Source organism: Electrophorus electricus, chromosome 9 (genome assembly GCF_013358815.1).
Source record: "Electrophorus electricus isolate fEleEle1 chromosome 9, fEleEle1.pri, whole genome shotgun sequence".
Taxonomy (NCBI): domain Eukaryota; kingdom Metazoa; phylum Chordata; class Actinopteri; order Gymnotiformes; family Gymnotidae; genus Electrophorus; species Electrophorus electricus.
Genome location: NC_049543.1, coordinates 23195561 through 23212053, shown reverse-complemented (window position 1 = coordinate 23212053; position 16493 = coordinate 23195561). Strand labels below are relative to the sequence as shown.

General features: G+C 40.8%; 1 protein-coding gene across 2 annotated transcripts; it reads left to right on the top strand.

Moving 5' to 3' along the window:
* Positions 1–332: 332 nt before the first annotated feature.
* ppp1r21 (protein phosphatase 1, regulatory subunit 21) lies at positions 333–11285 on the top strand. Of its 2 annotated transcripts, XM_035530156.1 has the most exons (22): positions 333–875; positions 1601–1669; positions 1872–2018; positions 2504–2605; positions 2791–2955; positions 3108–3166; positions 3336–3430; positions 3911–3963; positions 4306–4455; positions 4664–4765; positions 4983–5071; positions 5193–5329; positions 5567–5659; positions 6047–6174; positions 6375–6527; positions 6982–7074; positions 7316–7570; positions 7948–7983; positions 8776–8892; positions 9716–9814; positions 10216–10344; positions 10987–11285. In XM_035530156.1, exons 1-22 carry the CDS (start codon positions 822–824, stop codon positions 11014–11016), a joined length of 2355 nt encoding a protein of 784 aa, XP_035386049.1. In that variant the 5' UTR covers positions 333–821; the 3' UTR covers positions 11017–11285. The 2 variants fall into 2 exon arrangements, with proteins under 2 accessions (XP_035386049.1, XP_035386050.1); XM_035530157.1 differs by lacking the exon at positions 6982–7074.
* Positions 11286–16493: the final 5208 nt, after the last annotated feature.

The window sequence follows — 16493 nt, the reverse complement described above, 5'->3', positions numbered from 1 at the left end:
GTATAGTTTGTGCCATGTTAATGCATTCAGGAATAAGATGATTAAATAATACATTTTAAGAAAAAATAATTTTGCACAATCAAAAGTGTTGTTCGATTAAAAACACAACAGACATGTTTAAATTCCATACTCTAAGCAAATAAAATGCATCAGTAATGTACAGGCAAGAAAAATGCAAGATTTTTAGCAAGGTTTTTTAAAATAAAGAAAATCTTGAGCATTTTGACACTGAGCTATTAGGGGTCAGATTGAGACTAAATCTGATGACAGAATTTTGACAAAAATATTACTTAGCCGGTTACTTTTATTATGAAATCTGTGGATGGCTACAGTGCGACAGTAACTTCACTTTCCGCTCACTGGAGTTGAATTTGGACCGTAAACTGCTACACGACAACACGTTAAACATGACCGTCAAAAGTTTAACAGCAGCACTGATTCGGTATTCTTAGACTAGAGAGTCACTCAAGGAAACATCACGCTTCGCCGTTATTGCTTTGATCGCCAGCAAAGCCAGACAACTTGTGTTAGCCACCTAGCTAATGTCCGTAATAGCTAGTCAGCTACTAAATACTATTAGCTAAGATAGATAACGCTAACTCATCAACGGTCAAACAGGAGTCTCCAGATTCTCTCATAACGATTGTACAAATATCGAATATTTTCAGTTAGCGTCGGCAAGATAGATAACAGCTAAGTAGCTAATCATAGCTAACTCGAATTTCCAAACGTCAGGCTCGACGCCAGAGCAGAAGTTACCTAGGTTCGTAGAATCTTCTCATCTTCGGGGTTTGGTTTTTTTATCCGAGGCGACTCTCAGAATGACTGCAGACCTCCAGGCCAAGTATACCAAACTCGCTCAAGAATACTCGAAGGTAAGGCGCCTTTTAAAAGAATAATCCTGATGTGGGGTGGAGCTTTTAATAACCGCCGAAGGATGTTAGCTAGCTAGCCATTTATGTACGGTTTCTTGGAAGAATCTGATCAGTGTGTGGCTATCTAGCCACTTTCTAACCTATTTAATGTATGAACGGTCGATTCATCAGCCGGTACAAGATACCTCATTTAGTTAATTATATGTTCACACATGGATACCTGAAATCTAGCCATCTAGCTAGATTTGTGTGTGGTGCAGAGCTGTCTAGACTGACACACAGTGATAAGTGGTAAAGCGTTTATTCAGCACGCCGGACTTGTCTGAGACACCTGTTATGCTGGACTTGACTTGAAAGCCATTTCAGCTAATTTGGACACGGACCCGCAACTTGGTTTAGGATTATCAGCAACGCCCTGGCGCGTCTCCGTCAAATGTGCTTTTAAATCATTGTCTCAGGTTTTTTTGTTTGTTTTTAAAACAAATGACCACAGCCAGGATGCTGTCGCGTACAGTTAATGGACAACCCCCATAGTTAACATTTAATCTGCAGAGTGCCCACATGCTCAACAGTCACCTGACTGTTGTCATGCATTTCCTTAATGCATGTTACTTCAGTGACAGCTGCCTGCTTCCCGGCCCCCCTCAAACTCGATCTTATTTCCTAATTTTCAGTTGTCCAAGTTTCACTCTTAAACATGCGATTGTGTATGTTCAAACTGACAGCTCAGAGCACAGAACCAAGTTCTGAAGAAGGCTGTGGTGGATGAACAAGCCAATACCAACTCCCTAAAGGTAATTCAGTTACCTCCTAGTTCTACACACACGTGTCTGTATGTGTGTGTGTGTGTGTGTGTGTGTGTATATATATATATATATATATATATATATATATATATATATATATATATATATATATATATATATATATATATATATATGCATTTTATTTAACCTAGCTGTTGCATATGTTAACCTGTGTTGGGTTCGGTTGCAGGACGATCTGAAGCAGAAGGATCAGAGTCTGCGTAAGGCTGAGCAGGAGATGGATAGCCTGAGCTTCAGGAACCAGCAGCTGGCCAAGAGAGTGGAGCTACTGCAGGAGGAGCTACAGGCCAGTGAGACCAAAGGCAGGAAGAGCAAGGTGAGTCCTGCGGGAACTCGCACGCATTGAAACGGGTTACGTCTGCAGGACGGGGGTGGGCGGCGAGTCCTGCATGTGTGTAGTGCAGTCACTAATACAGCTCATCAGGTGTATGAAGTCTGAGACCAGCTAATTGAGCAAGTGGGATCCGGTATGCTGCTTGCTTGCTTGGAAGACCGCAGCTTCTCTGGCCACAGCAGGTCTATTTTAATGTGTTATTTCTGAAAATATTATAACAGGATATCATTCTTGTATCATTCTTGTATTGCATAGTACATGTGCCTTGTGCTTTTCAGGCATTTCCAGCATAATTCTAACCTTTGTGTTTGTGCTGAAAGGACAGTAGTGACTATTTACAGCATTGCTCAAAACCAAAACACAAGTGACACTAGGCAGTAAACTTCACTCATGAGCTGTTACATTTGGATAGAGATATAAACCCATGTCTCCACTGTGTGTAAGTAGTTTTGCTGGTCCTCTAACAGAATAAAGGAGATTCTCCCTCCCAGCCAAGTTTTCAGACCCAGAGTGTGTTTGACGAAGATCTGCAGAAGAAGATTCAGGAGAATGAAAGGCTTCATATTCAGGTAACGGATGATTAAGGTGCTATATTGTGCATGACCTTCCAAGCTAACACGGCCATTAACATGTTCTATATTGAGGATATAAGCTTCACATGATTCCTCCTTCTCCCACACACACACACACACACACACACCTGGGCTGGAAACATGCGCAGGTTTAGTTGACACTCCCAAACCCCCGTTTTCAGTTCTTCGAGGCAGATGAGCTCCACCGCCAGCAGGAGGCGCAACTGAGAGCCCGGTTAGAGAAGCTTGAGTGGGACACGGAGCAGCACCAGGCTGTGGTAGACAGCCTCACCGCCAAATACACGGACACCATCGAGAGGCTGCAGAATGACAAGGCTCGTCTGGAGGTGAGGCCGATCAACTGTACTGGGAAAAGGGGTTTGCCAAAGGATGTGAGCAGAGGCTCCCTTTGGTTTAAGATGGTCAGCAAGACCAAGTGTTTTTAACTGATGTTACTGAGAACGAGGTTTAATTGGGGGTGTTGTCGGGTTCGTTGTAGATTAAGGTTCAGACACTGGAACGGGAAGCCAAGGACTGCAGACTTAGGACGGAAGAATGGTATGTTATTCATCATATATCTATCTACTGGATTTGCAGTAGACTGTAACATTTGTTTATAAGTTCCAGTGGAATCCTTGGGATTACAACTGACTGCGCAACATTTTCACCAGCCTAAAAAGCACGGGGTCAGCACTATCCTGAATGTTTTCTCCCTGTGTATCTGCAGCCAGCAGCAACTGCGCAAGTACCAGACAGAGCTGAGTAATCAGCTCAAGCACAACAGCAGCGTCATCCAGGAAAAAGTGCCCTTCAATGATACCAGTGAGTACAGCAGCACGTCACGTTCTGACTGGCCAAAATGCTGTCATGGTGGAGGGAGGAGGGGAGTGCGTGTGCAGAGGGAGCGAGAACATTAGTTGCCACAAATCTTCGTCCACCTGCCCTGAGTATAATGCAATGAATCTGTAACATGAAAGCCAATGAAGGAGAAATGGTGCACAGAAATATGATAGTCTCCAGTTAATTATAAAAAGTGCTTTAATGGACAAATTTAAAAAGGAAATATCTGTTTAATTAATGTTCCTGTAAAGCCAAGCCAAAGGTTTAAGCAACATCTGGTGCAAATGATCAAACTGTGTGTACCAGTGCATTTGATTATTCAAACTGATTAACTTAGTTTTAATCAAAACTAAAGACATCTTCAAAAAAACTTGTCAATTACAGCTTTTGAATATGTAATAGAGAACTTTGGCTTAATAGACATTTGTGTAGTTATGAAGGTGTTTTTATTTTTTTCTGAAGAATTTGGTGACTACAACAGCTTGAATGTTCCCCCACACAATAGAAGACATCAGGTAAAGAAGCTTGATCCATACATATATTACATGTAATACACACTCACCACCCTCCTTATTAGAAAAAGCTCTTTCCCTACCACTCACTGGAAGCGTTATTAGGTTTAACTATTTCCCTGGAAGCGCTCAGTTGCGAACTGCAGATCCTCAGCTCACATGTCAGTGCTAGTGCTGCGTTAAGAGTGGTTGATCGTACAGAAACATCCAGCTCCTAGTGGTCCTGTTGTCACTAACCCAACACTGCCACAGGGTGGCTGATGGGTACTATGAATGTCAGAAAGCTGTTGGCTCTAATTACTGTGTACATGAAGTGGGTTGTTGAGATGCCGTTGTTGTGCCTAGCTGAAAGCGCGCGATGCAGTCGGACAGGCTGTGGCCTTCGTGCAGGACCTGGTCTCTGCCCTCCTCCACTTCCACTCGTACACGGAGCAGAGGATCCACATTTACCCCCTGGACTCTTCCATCGAGCCCATCTCCCCCCTCAACCAGAAGGTAACGCAACTGCAGTCGACAGGCTCCAAAGTTTGAGTCTGTACACTGTGGGGGTTTGAGCTGGACTTTTCACTCCCTTCTTTGTGAATTAAGGTTTTTCTTTTCATTTTGAGTCTGTTTGGAGATTTCTTTGTAAACTGAAACATAAGATAGCAAATCCATGATTGGATTGTGAGTCCCCCCTCCTTTTTGAAAAAAATATTTTCAGTTCTCACAATATCTGCATGAGAATGCTGCATATGTGCGCCCCCTAGAGGATGGTTTGTTGCATCTCCATCAGAGCGTCACAGAGGACACGGTCACTGTACTGGTGAGAGCTTCTGATTTTATAAAGAAAATAGGTTTATGATTCTTATACTATGTTCAGGTGTTTTACAACTTGGTGTAGATTATATATATATAGGACTTATTCTTACATCCAGATCAGTACACCTTATATATATATATATGGTGTTTATTTTTGTTGTAAATGTTTAAGCGCATCCAAATTGTTCATATCCTATGACATGACATGTCTGTATTTGTAGGAGACGGTGGGAAAACTGCAGGACTTTTCCAAATCCTTCTTCACTTACACAAGCTTTCTGCAGAAGATCCTCCCATATCAGCTTAAGAGGTAGGTGCAGTTTCCTCATTGTTTTGCTTTATGTATTTCTCTTCATTCTCTTCATTCTTTATGTATTTCTCTTCATTCTCTTCATTCTTTTTTCCTCTCTCACTCTCTTGCCCCCCCCCAGCCTGGAAGAGGAGTGTGATGTGCCTCTCTGCACGGCGTCTCTCAGTGCTAAGAACCGTGAGCTCCAGGCCGATATGAAGCGTGTCACTTCAGTCTTTGAGAAGCTGCAGAGCTACATCAGCCTGCTGGCCTTACCCAGTGAGTCCTGCACTGCTGGTCATACAGCCCACAAATTCAGAGAGAGTGAGAGAGTGAGAGAGAGAGAGAGAGTGTGTGTGTGTGTGTATATGTGTATATGTGTATATATATATATATATATATATAGAACAATAGGAGATTGAAATAAACAAACCTGGCTCGATGTGTTCATTTATTGATTGATTTACAAGCCCAGGGCTGTTCATGGAAGACGCCACGTGCGTGTGTTTGTGACAGGTGTGCGTTCGGACGCCATGCCCCAGAGCAGCTCGTGTGCCGTCTTTACCCAGCTGGCTGCCTGCTTACACGGCCTGCATGACGCCACCAGGGGTGAGCCGTCCATCGTGCCCCACCCCCTCCTCACTTTATCATCCCTTCACACAGCAGATACAGTCCCTCTGTATAGAAGGTTGTGGTTGTTGTTGTTGTTGTTGTTGTGTAAACTCGATCTGAGTTGAGTTCATTTGAGTTGAAGAAGGAACTGAGAATGGATGACTGATGAATGAATATAGATTACATTACATGATAACAGCTAGATATGGAGTCCTCCCTCTGTCCAAGCACTGGCATGGAATGAGCCCCTGAAACTCTCAGAACGGAGACCAGTCTGTTTATGACCGCTTCAGTACTCATTTACTGTTTTCTCTTTATCTGTCTTCTGTTCCTTTCTGCCCTGTCTCTTTTTTTTTTTTTTTTTTTTCTTTCTTTCTTTATCAGAGCTCTCCAAGCACTACAGCCAGAAAGTGGTTCTGGAGCAGGAGCTGCCCACCGTTACCCAGAAGCTGCGCACCACGAATGAGTGCTTGCTGTCCTCCCTGGCCTCACTGACCAGCTGCACCAGCAAAGTGAGCCAGCAGGGGGCACTGGACGAGCATCAGTGCATGAGAATGAGCATGGAAGTTATGCAGGCAGACGGCAGTGCGGTGGCGTAATGATGCGTCTCCGAAACAACGTTTAGAAATGATAAGACATGTCTGACACTGTGGGCACTGCCTCATGAGATATAAGGTATTTTTGTTTTGTTTTCAATTAAAAATTTGTGCAGATCGCCACGTTCTTCAATAACAACCTGGACTTCTTCGCTTCGTCGGCCGGCTATGGGCCGCGAGCCGGTGTGGGCAACCTGAACCCGCTGCAGACAGAGACCATGCTCAGAAACAAGAAGCAGGCAGCCGCCTACATCCACACACTCAGGAGGGTCAGTTGGACACAACTCTTAACAGCACGTGATATTTTATAGTGACTGATCTTTTACGTTACATTATTATTTACGGCGTTTAGCTGACACTTTTATCCAAAGCGACTTAGAATTATGACTGAGTACAACTTGAGCAATTGAGGGTTAAGGGTCTTGCTCAGGGGCCCAACAGTGGCAACTTAGCAGTGGTGGGGCTTGAACTAGCAACCTTCCGATTACAAGTCAAGTACCTTAACCACTGAGTTACTACTGCCAATTATTATGCATCATTGTGTAAGGTTAGCTAGTATTCTACCTTATTAAACAAGGGAAAACTGAAGGATTATTTGATTTGTATCTATTTTTGAGTTCCTTGACTGTTCAGAGCTACGCTTGGTAGCCGTGGTGTCGTGGCTGAATGCTGGGCTTTCCCCACGGTTGAAAAGGCTCTCACTGCATGGGCTTTTCCTTTTAGGCACGACCTGTGTCTGTGCCGTATACGGAGGCGCTCTGCAACCGCCGCGTGCTCACCAGCTCCACTGAGAGCAGGCAGGGACTGACGCAGCAGGCATGTGCACTTTTCCCACCTCTTGCGTCTGTTAGGCAGAAAAAAATCGCTTCCCCTTCCGGTTTAATGACGCATGCATTAGTACACCTGTTTAAAAACAAAGGAACAAAACATTTCATTGGTCCTGACCAGGTAGGTTAGCCCTTTCTATTTTTTAGCATTTTCTTCATTGTCAGGATATTTTTTGCTGTTTAAAAAAAAAAAGGGTGCGAGAACAGACAGAGAGTGATGTGGCCCACAGGTGCAGCAGAGTCAGGAGAAGATCGCGCGGCTGGAACAGGAGAAGGAACACTGGCTCCTGGAGGCACAGCTGGGCCGCGTACGGCTGGAGAAGGAGAGCAAGCGCATGGCCCAGCTGGAGGCCCGCCTCTCTGCCCACCTGTCGGAGGACGCCCCCCGGCCAAGCCCCCAGGACGGCCTGCTCGACCTCGTGCAGCCCGCCGACCCGGAAACGGAAGAGAGGACAGGCAGCGAGGTGTCTCAGAGCACCAGTATGGTTAGTGCAGTTCAAAGAGGGGTTTTTTTGTTTTGTTTTTTCCTTTCTTGAGCAAAGTGGAGTTTTATTCAAAGGTGCTGAGACAACCTTACAGAAAACCTCTCCACATAATGTTTGGGGAGGCCTAAATGAGTGTTTTATGTTTACTGAGTAAATCTTTTTTTTTTTTTGTTAAATATATGTATTTTGTATTTAATGTATGTATATGTATTTAGCTAAATATGAGTATTATGTACCTCTGCATTATGTCAAGAGGGCAGTCATACTGACATGCGGAGGTATAGAGCAGATAAATGTGCTCTGCATTTAGAGCTCGTGTTTATTACTGTCTTAATTATCTGCAGATGTGATTCTATAATTAATTTTTTCCCCATCAGATTGGAATGCTAACCACAATTCCTACCAGTGAGAGTGTAAGTATCAAAAACATGGAATATAAAATGAGTATATTGTGTTAGAATTTGTGTGTGTGTGTGTAAGTTTTTATAGTGTTAAAAAATGTTTTAAATGCAGTGGTTCACATTTGTAACTAAGGAGTCATGTAATCCTTCAGAAGGCTGGTAGTTCTAAGTGATCTATCTTTCACCTCATTCAAGGGTTAGATGATGGAGAGTACTCTCTCGGAGAGATTTTAAATATGATAATGTATTTAATCACATGGTTAGCAGTCTCCTCTGACCATGTTAAGACTCCTTTGGCTGTTCATTTGCGGCTTCAAAGAGTTGATTGTAAGACCCCTGATGTTTCCAGGAGAGTCCCATGTCCTGCACCTTCTCAGCCGGGCATTAGCTGACTTAAAGGCACACTGCACAGACTGGACAGTACTAAATGACAAAAATGGGTTTAAAAAGACATCCATGCTATCTTTGTTTTACTAGTAAGCGTGTATACTATTCGGTAATTAGTAATTATTCATAATTATTCATTATTGCTGTGATGCAATGTGTGAATTCCTTTCAGTAATACACGATCAATAAAACTGACTGAAATTATTTTTCATTTTAAGATGAAAAATTACTTGGTCTTCTTTGACCACAAAACAATGTGGGATTATCATGTTACTAAACTCAACAGGTTCATGGTATGGGTCAGTGCATGCACATTGGATCAACAGGATCATTGTAGCCTTTAGAATTGATGTATTGGCCAGAATCGATGCATCATTCTTCCAATAGTTCCTAGTGAGGCGTGCGTCTGCCCTGCAGGTTGGAGATGAGGAGTCTCGGGAGCACCTGATCAAGACCCATTACATGACCCGAGTGGCTGAGCTCACCACCCAGCTCCAGATGTCCGACAGCAAGGCCGTGAACTTCCATGCCGAGGTGAGCCCAGCCTGGACTTCCCCACCCACTTTCCTCTGGATCACCACTCATACTACGGGAAGGGATTACAATCAGGACATCTGGAGTTTGGGATTAGAGATTGGATGTAATATGTTGTGCACATCCATGAAAACGAGGTGTAATTTTCTGGTGGTTTACTGCTCGTTGACTTCGTCTGCATAATTTTATGCAAAATCCCATGCATCATATTTTCCAAAATGACCCAAAATCAGTGATGTCAAGATTCAGGGAGAACTGCTGATTGACTGACCAATCACAGACCTTTTTCTTTCAGTCTGGATCTCTGAACCAATCACAGGTCAGTCACAGATGTCACTGAAGCGCTTCAAAGACACACGTACATGACGCATGTCTTTCCTTAAATCAGGGCTCCTGTTACAAAGTCTTGATCTGCTTCTTACGCTATAGTCAGTATTATGCTAGCGTTTATGAGGATGTTCTCTGGACAGCATGTCCATCTTATCAATTCTGAACAGAAAGAGAAGACAGTAAATATTCCTTTGCAGGTGTCTGTGGTTCTTTAATGGCAACCTAAAGACCTCTACATCATTGTTTTCAGTCCTGCTTTTGTTCTGAAGGAAACAAAGAGCCGCACTGAATAGGAAGCATGTCTGGTTTGCTGAGGAGATCCTTTTTCGCAAATATTTCACATTTAGCCTAGGTCTCATCCTCTTTTCAAAGCTGAGTGGACAGAGGCCATTAATAGGTTGACATTGTGAGTTCATTCAGACATTGTGATCTGCTTCCTTATAGCTTTGATTACGCAAATTCTTTGCCTTGTGTGATTTGCTTTCTCCTGTAGTGCCGGGCACTTGCTAAACGTCTCGCCATAGCAGAGAAAACTCGCGAAACTCTGACTGAGGATATGAAGCAAGCCAATCAGAACGTTACACGACTGCAGGTAATCTGTCCCATCCAAGAGGAACATTGTCCAACACAGGTTTCATCCACTCACAGAGAAGTACAGCTAGAGAGGCGGGTCCTTGGAAATGCATGTAGCCAAATCCATCTAAAAGGGTTGCGAGAAAAGTGGCAGAACATCTCAGTCTGGGATGTTTCACACAGAACGTGCAAGTGTCCCTGACCCAGCATAATTAATAGCGCACTAGCACCCCTGGTTGGGTAGCTTTAAAAGATGAATCTGGATCTGAGATTTTTGACCCCATTACTACTGCTTTCAGAAAGTAAATAAAGGTTAGCACGACCCTCGAGCATCTGTTAAACTGGAGCTTGCTGATGTTGTGACAGTTTCATGTAGGTAAAACTGCTAAGTGTAAACCGCGTCTTTGACCTGTTGGCCAGGATGAACTGAGCACGACCAAAAGGAGCTATGAAGACCAGCTGAGCATGATGAGCGACCATCTGTGCAGCATGAATGACACCCTCAGCAAACAGCGAGAGGAGATCGACACGCTCAAACTTGGGAACAAGGTCGGCGCTTCACGTTATAGCCGTTACTGGCTCTGTTCGTTTAAAGCCGCTGTAGATGATGATTTGAAATGTATTTAAACACACATATGTGGTGATTGCGTTTGTCATTGTATCATAATTGCATTTAATAATAATACTACTGCCCTCCTGTTCTAACTTGATTTTTAGTGTTTTTTTTATATGTGCACCTTGTCTGTTGGTTGTTTATTATCAGTATGCATTTTTGTACTAGGGTTTGAAGGTTAGGTCCCTTGTGTGAATGGTTGTGTTTTCTGTTTGATGTGAACACCAGTATTTCCTGGCTGCCAGTAAAAAGGTTGAGGAATGTTTGATAGAAATGGTCATTTTTCTCCAGGTGTTGGAATATGGCATATGGTACCTTTGTTTAAGTTCCTGTGTTTCCTTCACTTTTATATAGGTTGTGCATGCACAAAAACCCAGGAAAGTCCATGTACTGAGTCAAAATGAATTCATCTTGTGGATTTGTAGGCAAATGCTGTGCATTCAGGAACATATTTGTTCACAACACTTCACCTGCTTCCTAAAACTCTTATAGGTAGAATTAAATTTTCAGTAAAATGCTATAACTTCATCTGTTAGTTTGATTGATTGAAGACATCTTCCTGTGTGTACTCCATATAGGGTAACTCTAAGAAGAACAAGGGCCGGTAGTGGTCAGCACCAGGATGAGTGGAGGAGAGTCAAGCTGGAATGAACACATTATATATATATATATATACACACACACACAGCACCTGAACAACAGAGACACATGGCATTCAACTTATTGCTGGACAAACTTACCACATTTCCATGAAGACGGAGAATGTTAGTGAAGGGCTTACTTCTGTGTGTTGGGGAGATGCTTCTTCATTTCCTGGGTCAGAACAGTTTGAAGATATTGATGCTTCTCGTGTGTGTGATGTGAACATGCACGTTATTACTCTTATGAATACCCATATGACGTGCTGTGGGCCTGTGTAATATTGACTGTGTTTGTAGATTTGGGGTTTTTTTGTTTTTAAGTGTTGAGTGAATGATTTTGTCTACCTATGAGTACATGTGTGTGACCTGATTTTGAGTGGAAAGGAGAAACCTCAGCTTTTCTTTTCGCCCAGGCAGAGACATTTACCAACTAGGGAGCAGAGTCCGCCTCAGACTCGACGACTGTGTGAGACAAGCACTCTGCCATATTGTGATTATATTGTGACATACTGCTGTTATAGTACAACTTCAGATGTGATGGTGGCATCTTTGAACATTTCCTATTAACGTTTCAGTGCGACGTGGCTAAGCATAGGAGGTGCGTTCAAGTAGCATATCTGTTGCCCTGAATTTGTCCGTCGTTTACATACAGCCATTTCTGGTCTGTGTGAAAATTTCAGGACTGTGTGAAACGGAGAAATCTGTGTTACTAGGATGCACCCCAGGCTGCATGTAGAGGAAAAAAAACATTTTGCATACTGCTCATAGCATTGTCTGTTGTTTGATCTCTCAGAATGTTTATCAGAAACAGATGATGTTTATCAGTGTGCTTACTTCAAGAATTGTGATTGGTGGAATGCTCATACAGCGTTTTGGAGTAGGTTGACAACTCGTTGCATTAATGATTAAAAGCAAATGATGTGCTATGCAGCTCCAGTGAGTGAGGTAACACAAGGACACCCATTAACCTCATGGAAACACATTAATCCAGTGCATAAGACTACTATATATATATATATATATATATATATATATATATATATATATATATATATATATATATATATATATATATATATATATATATATATATATATCAGCTGTACTGATTACTTAAGCATGTATACAGAGGAAAATTCAGTGATGTAGAGAGCATAAGATGAAGGTCATTATGGTTTTGTTGTAGTTGTTGGATTGTTTTTATATATATATATATATATATATATATATATATATATATATATATATATATATATATATATATATATATATATGCACAGTGAACTGATCCTTCTGCATAAGTGAGTTATACGTTGAAGGCATGAGGGTTGATGTGAATATACATATAATTCATATCATGTTTGAGTTATGTCTGTGTACTGTGTTTTTTGTTTCTTTGTTAAGGAACTATACTACCAATGATGAGTTTAAAAATGTGTTTCTTTGGACCAATGAACTCAGTTACAGATGGTTAATGTCAGCCAAAACACCCATAATAGACAAAATGGCACAGGGATGCCCTGTCTGTAAAGAACTACTCATGGACTTGAAGAATGAAGAGTGTGTCCACTTAATCCTGTCCAGTTACTGCCCATATATGAAAACGGTGTACGTAAAGCAAACTAAACATGACATACTTGTGAAATAAATAACTTGGAAAAGTATGTGAGTTGCATCCTGGAGTTTCATTTCATGTAACTTTCAGTGATACTTCCTTTTAGATGAAAAGTTATCCCATCCGTTTCTGTGACCTGTTTGACTGAACGGTACTATAAGAACTTTCTCACAAGTATTTGGTGTTTAGTTAACTGCCTTCCTAGTTGTATTACCAACATTCAATATCAAATATTTATTTAGTCCACCCGTAACGTTGGTTTCAAAGATACCACAGGTTTTACATTGTTGACTTTGATTTTGGTAAGCCACTCATATTATTAGGCTAAAGGTTTGAGAACCATGAATGTGAAGATTTAAAGATACTTATCCAGTTTGACAAATAGCGCTACTGCTTTTATTAAGGATATTTTTACTGATTTGTTACGTGAAAAATAAAGTATGCCATTTGTAATATAAAAGTGGTGGTATACGTGATATTAAAAAGAATCACAAATGTATGTATTGCATATGAATGTTTGCTCTTAATGGTCTGTATGCATAACTTCCACTGCTCGTAATTAGCATAATGCACTAAATCCCACCCTTCTAATGATCATATTACTATAAATATGAAAATATTTATAAATATAAAAGATATAGTTTCTTTGCTATGGCTTGGTGTTAACACATCTTTACCTCTGGTGTGGAGAATAAGTAGTAGGTTATGAGCATCGACTTAGCTCTTGGCCACAATTATGAATTGTCACTCTTAAAGAGATTAAAACCAATCAATATAATGTTTATAATAACCAAGCAATCTTTACAAGTCAAGTATTATTTATTCTACCTGTTTTACATACCTGTTATGCATTGGTTCACACATGAAGTTACCGTAAACATGAAGACTATTGCTGCCACACTTGTAGATTGACTGTTTTGTAAGACTTTAGACCAGCTGTTCCCAAATTTTCTCTTCCTTCTTCATTCTCTGCCCACTATGGGTGTGGCCCTGAAGATGTCAGCGGTAGATGAGCTGGTGTCTCGGGCCTTTAAAAAGAGGAGGAGCCCTTCACAAGAGGCCTTTGTAAAAGCAGTTGCACAAGACCTTAATTCTCTTAATTCTCTTTTTTTGTTTTGTTTTTTTAACCATTATGATCATTTGATTTGTGTGTTTTATAGAGCTTCAAATAGTGAAATATAGTGAACACAAATAGACATTTAATAGGATTTTGCCATCTCATAACTCCAAGTTCCTATAGTAAAAACACTTCATCATATTCTGAATATGTTGGAAAGTGTTCTCCAAGAATATGGAGGAGTGAATTGATTTGTCCTTTAGAATTGTATTGTAATTATATATAACTTTTCTTTGCTTCATTATAAGTGTGTGAGTATTCCTATGTTATTCATTAACTTAGGTACCATGATTTACTGGAGGTAGGTCAAATAAAAAGATAATTGCATGCTTGTATTAGGTAAGGAAGGTTTTGTCTTAGGTAAGGCTTGTATTAGGTAAGGAAGTTATCACTATGATTGAGACAATACATCTTTTACATGAGGATGGATTTTATCAAAGCTTATATGGATCTGCATGCCTTGCATTGGACACTTATGCTTCACTAAATACAAGCAGTTCATTTTTGTTTTAAATGTTGATGTTCCACCTGCTCCATCAGACCCTCTGCTGTGACATTATGTCCATCTGGTGTACATCAGTAAGCACAACCTAGAACAACTTGTCTTAACCACTTGTAATCTAACCATTACCTTTAACAATATTTTTATAATGTTGGTCTTCTATAGTTTCCATCACCTGGTGCTTAACTGAAATCAGCTCCAGTGTTTCATGTTGATGTCTTTCATTTTTTATACATAGTCATGTATATATTTGTGACATGCTACATTTGTTACTGTTGTTACTTTAACAAGGAAAATCACTCAAAATGAATATAAGTATACAGTCAGTGAAATGAGTAACATTCTCCTTTTATTATATTTTTAAAAATGTTAAGTCTTAACTCAGTGTTGGTCTTTTAGCAAATGTTTTTTTTAAAACGGCGATACCAGAGAAAAATAGAAAAGTAAATAGAGGAAGATGGAGGGATGATAAATGATGGGGTAGCAAATTTAAAGCCCCATCATGGATTTATTTAGTTTACTTTACTGAAATTTTGAAGTAAAATGGTCCATACGGTCCATATATGGCATCTAAGCAGCAAAAATGACCCCCATTCTGAAATTAGATTGTCTGATGTCACAAGCACACTGTATTTGCATATCTCTACCTGATCAGCCTATAGCAGTTTAGCACAGCCACTTAAAGCGCCTTTCTCGGGCATTTCAGCTCCGAGTACTTTTTGAATGAAGCACAATACAGGGCAGCCAATCATAAAGGAGCTCATTTATCTTACATCCGTCGTAAAGGTGCAGCAGCAACAGGTGCCTGTTAAATTCCGAGCGATATATAGAGGTTGGAAACTGGCTGTGTAAAAAGGAATTGTGACTTAAGTGTAATATTTAATAAATGTATGTGGACATAAAGGGAAAATATTTTTTTAAGTATGGTGATTGTATCTTAAAAGCTGTAGGAAATGTTACATTCAGAATGTTTGAGACAAAAAAAAAAAATAATTACTATCCATGGTATAATTAACTGTGTTGCAGACAACATAGGCAGGGATTGGACTGAAAAATGTTAGAGTATTCTTAATGCTCTTTAATGCTGTTATCAGAGGTCATGCAGCCATATACTCCCTAGCAAGTACGGTTTCTGCTTCTAACACTTTGGCCACCTGCAGACGCAAGTACCGTGTTGCGCAATATTTAATTACGTCTACTTGAAATGCATAGTTCATGGCATTATGAGTATTTATGGAAAACAAGTGTTAGGACTGCTCTGCTCCATTGCAGGCTCTCACTCTAGCAAATGTGGCTTTCACTGTCTCACCTCCTCAGTTGAGCCACATCATGTTATGTGAGTGCCGGTATGTCGTACGTAATACATGCTTGTCTATGTCTAGAGAGTCCGTGTCCTGCTCCACACCCTACGGTGCTCGGGCCACCACGTTACATATACAAATTTTACTGTTTTAGAACATTTTAGTACATCAAGCTTTTAGATGCAACTCCTGGAAACTGAGTAAAGACATCTGACCTGGGTGGAGAATAATGCTACTGGCTTTCATTGTGTAAAAAAACAAGAGGTTTTTTGCTTTTCTAAAAGATTGTTCCTTTGGCAACTCCTGTTCTCAGCCTGGAGAGCAGAATGAATTTACATGACATGGTCTCTCCACATGGCTGGATGCGTTTGTCTGTCCTTGTATGTGGAACTAAACAGAAGTGATTGTGTGCAGATGCTCCACAACTCCACACAAAACCACAGTTAGAGAGCTTGTCATGCTAAGCTCATGTTATAAATGTTTTTCCGCAGCTGTTAAAGATGCTTAACCACACTGTCTAGAGCAAAAGCCCACTGCAGGAAAGCACAGTTTCATTTCTGCATAACTGTGTGCACTGTTGAAATGAACCTCAGCAATAATGTGTAAGTAAAAACAGTTTGTATAAAACAGTGAACATGGAACCTTGTGTGTCTCTAGAAAATATAAAAACAAGAAAATTACAGTTCATATAACGTTTAGCTGGAAAAACTTCATGCCTTTGTTACCCTGATTTCCTACCTGTAAAAATGAAGAAAGGTCCCTACTTCAAATTTACAAATATCTAAATACATCACATAAACAGTACGTAATTATTACAGACCTATTCGGCTAATCTCTGTATCCCTAATCATGTGACCATTGTCGGTGGATGGGATGCCCATTTGAGTCTTGGTTCGTCTCCAGGTTTCT

What these genes read in the sequence shown, in the direction of transcription:
- ppp1r21 (XM_035530156.1), top strand. Translation starts at nt 822, where the DNA reads ATGACTGCAGACCTCCAGGCCAAGTATACCAAACTCGCTCAAGAATAC. An exon ending in AGACTTAGGACGGAAGAATG is followed by an intron (nt 3,167 to 3,335) that starts GTATGTTATTCA and finishes GTGTATCTGCAG; the next exon opens with CCAGCAGCAACTGCGCAAGT. An exon ending in TGACCAGCTGCACCAGCAAA is followed by an intron (nt 6,175 to 6,374) that starts GTGAGCCAGCAG and finishes AAATTTGTGCAG; the next exon opens with ATCGCCACGTTCTTCAATAA.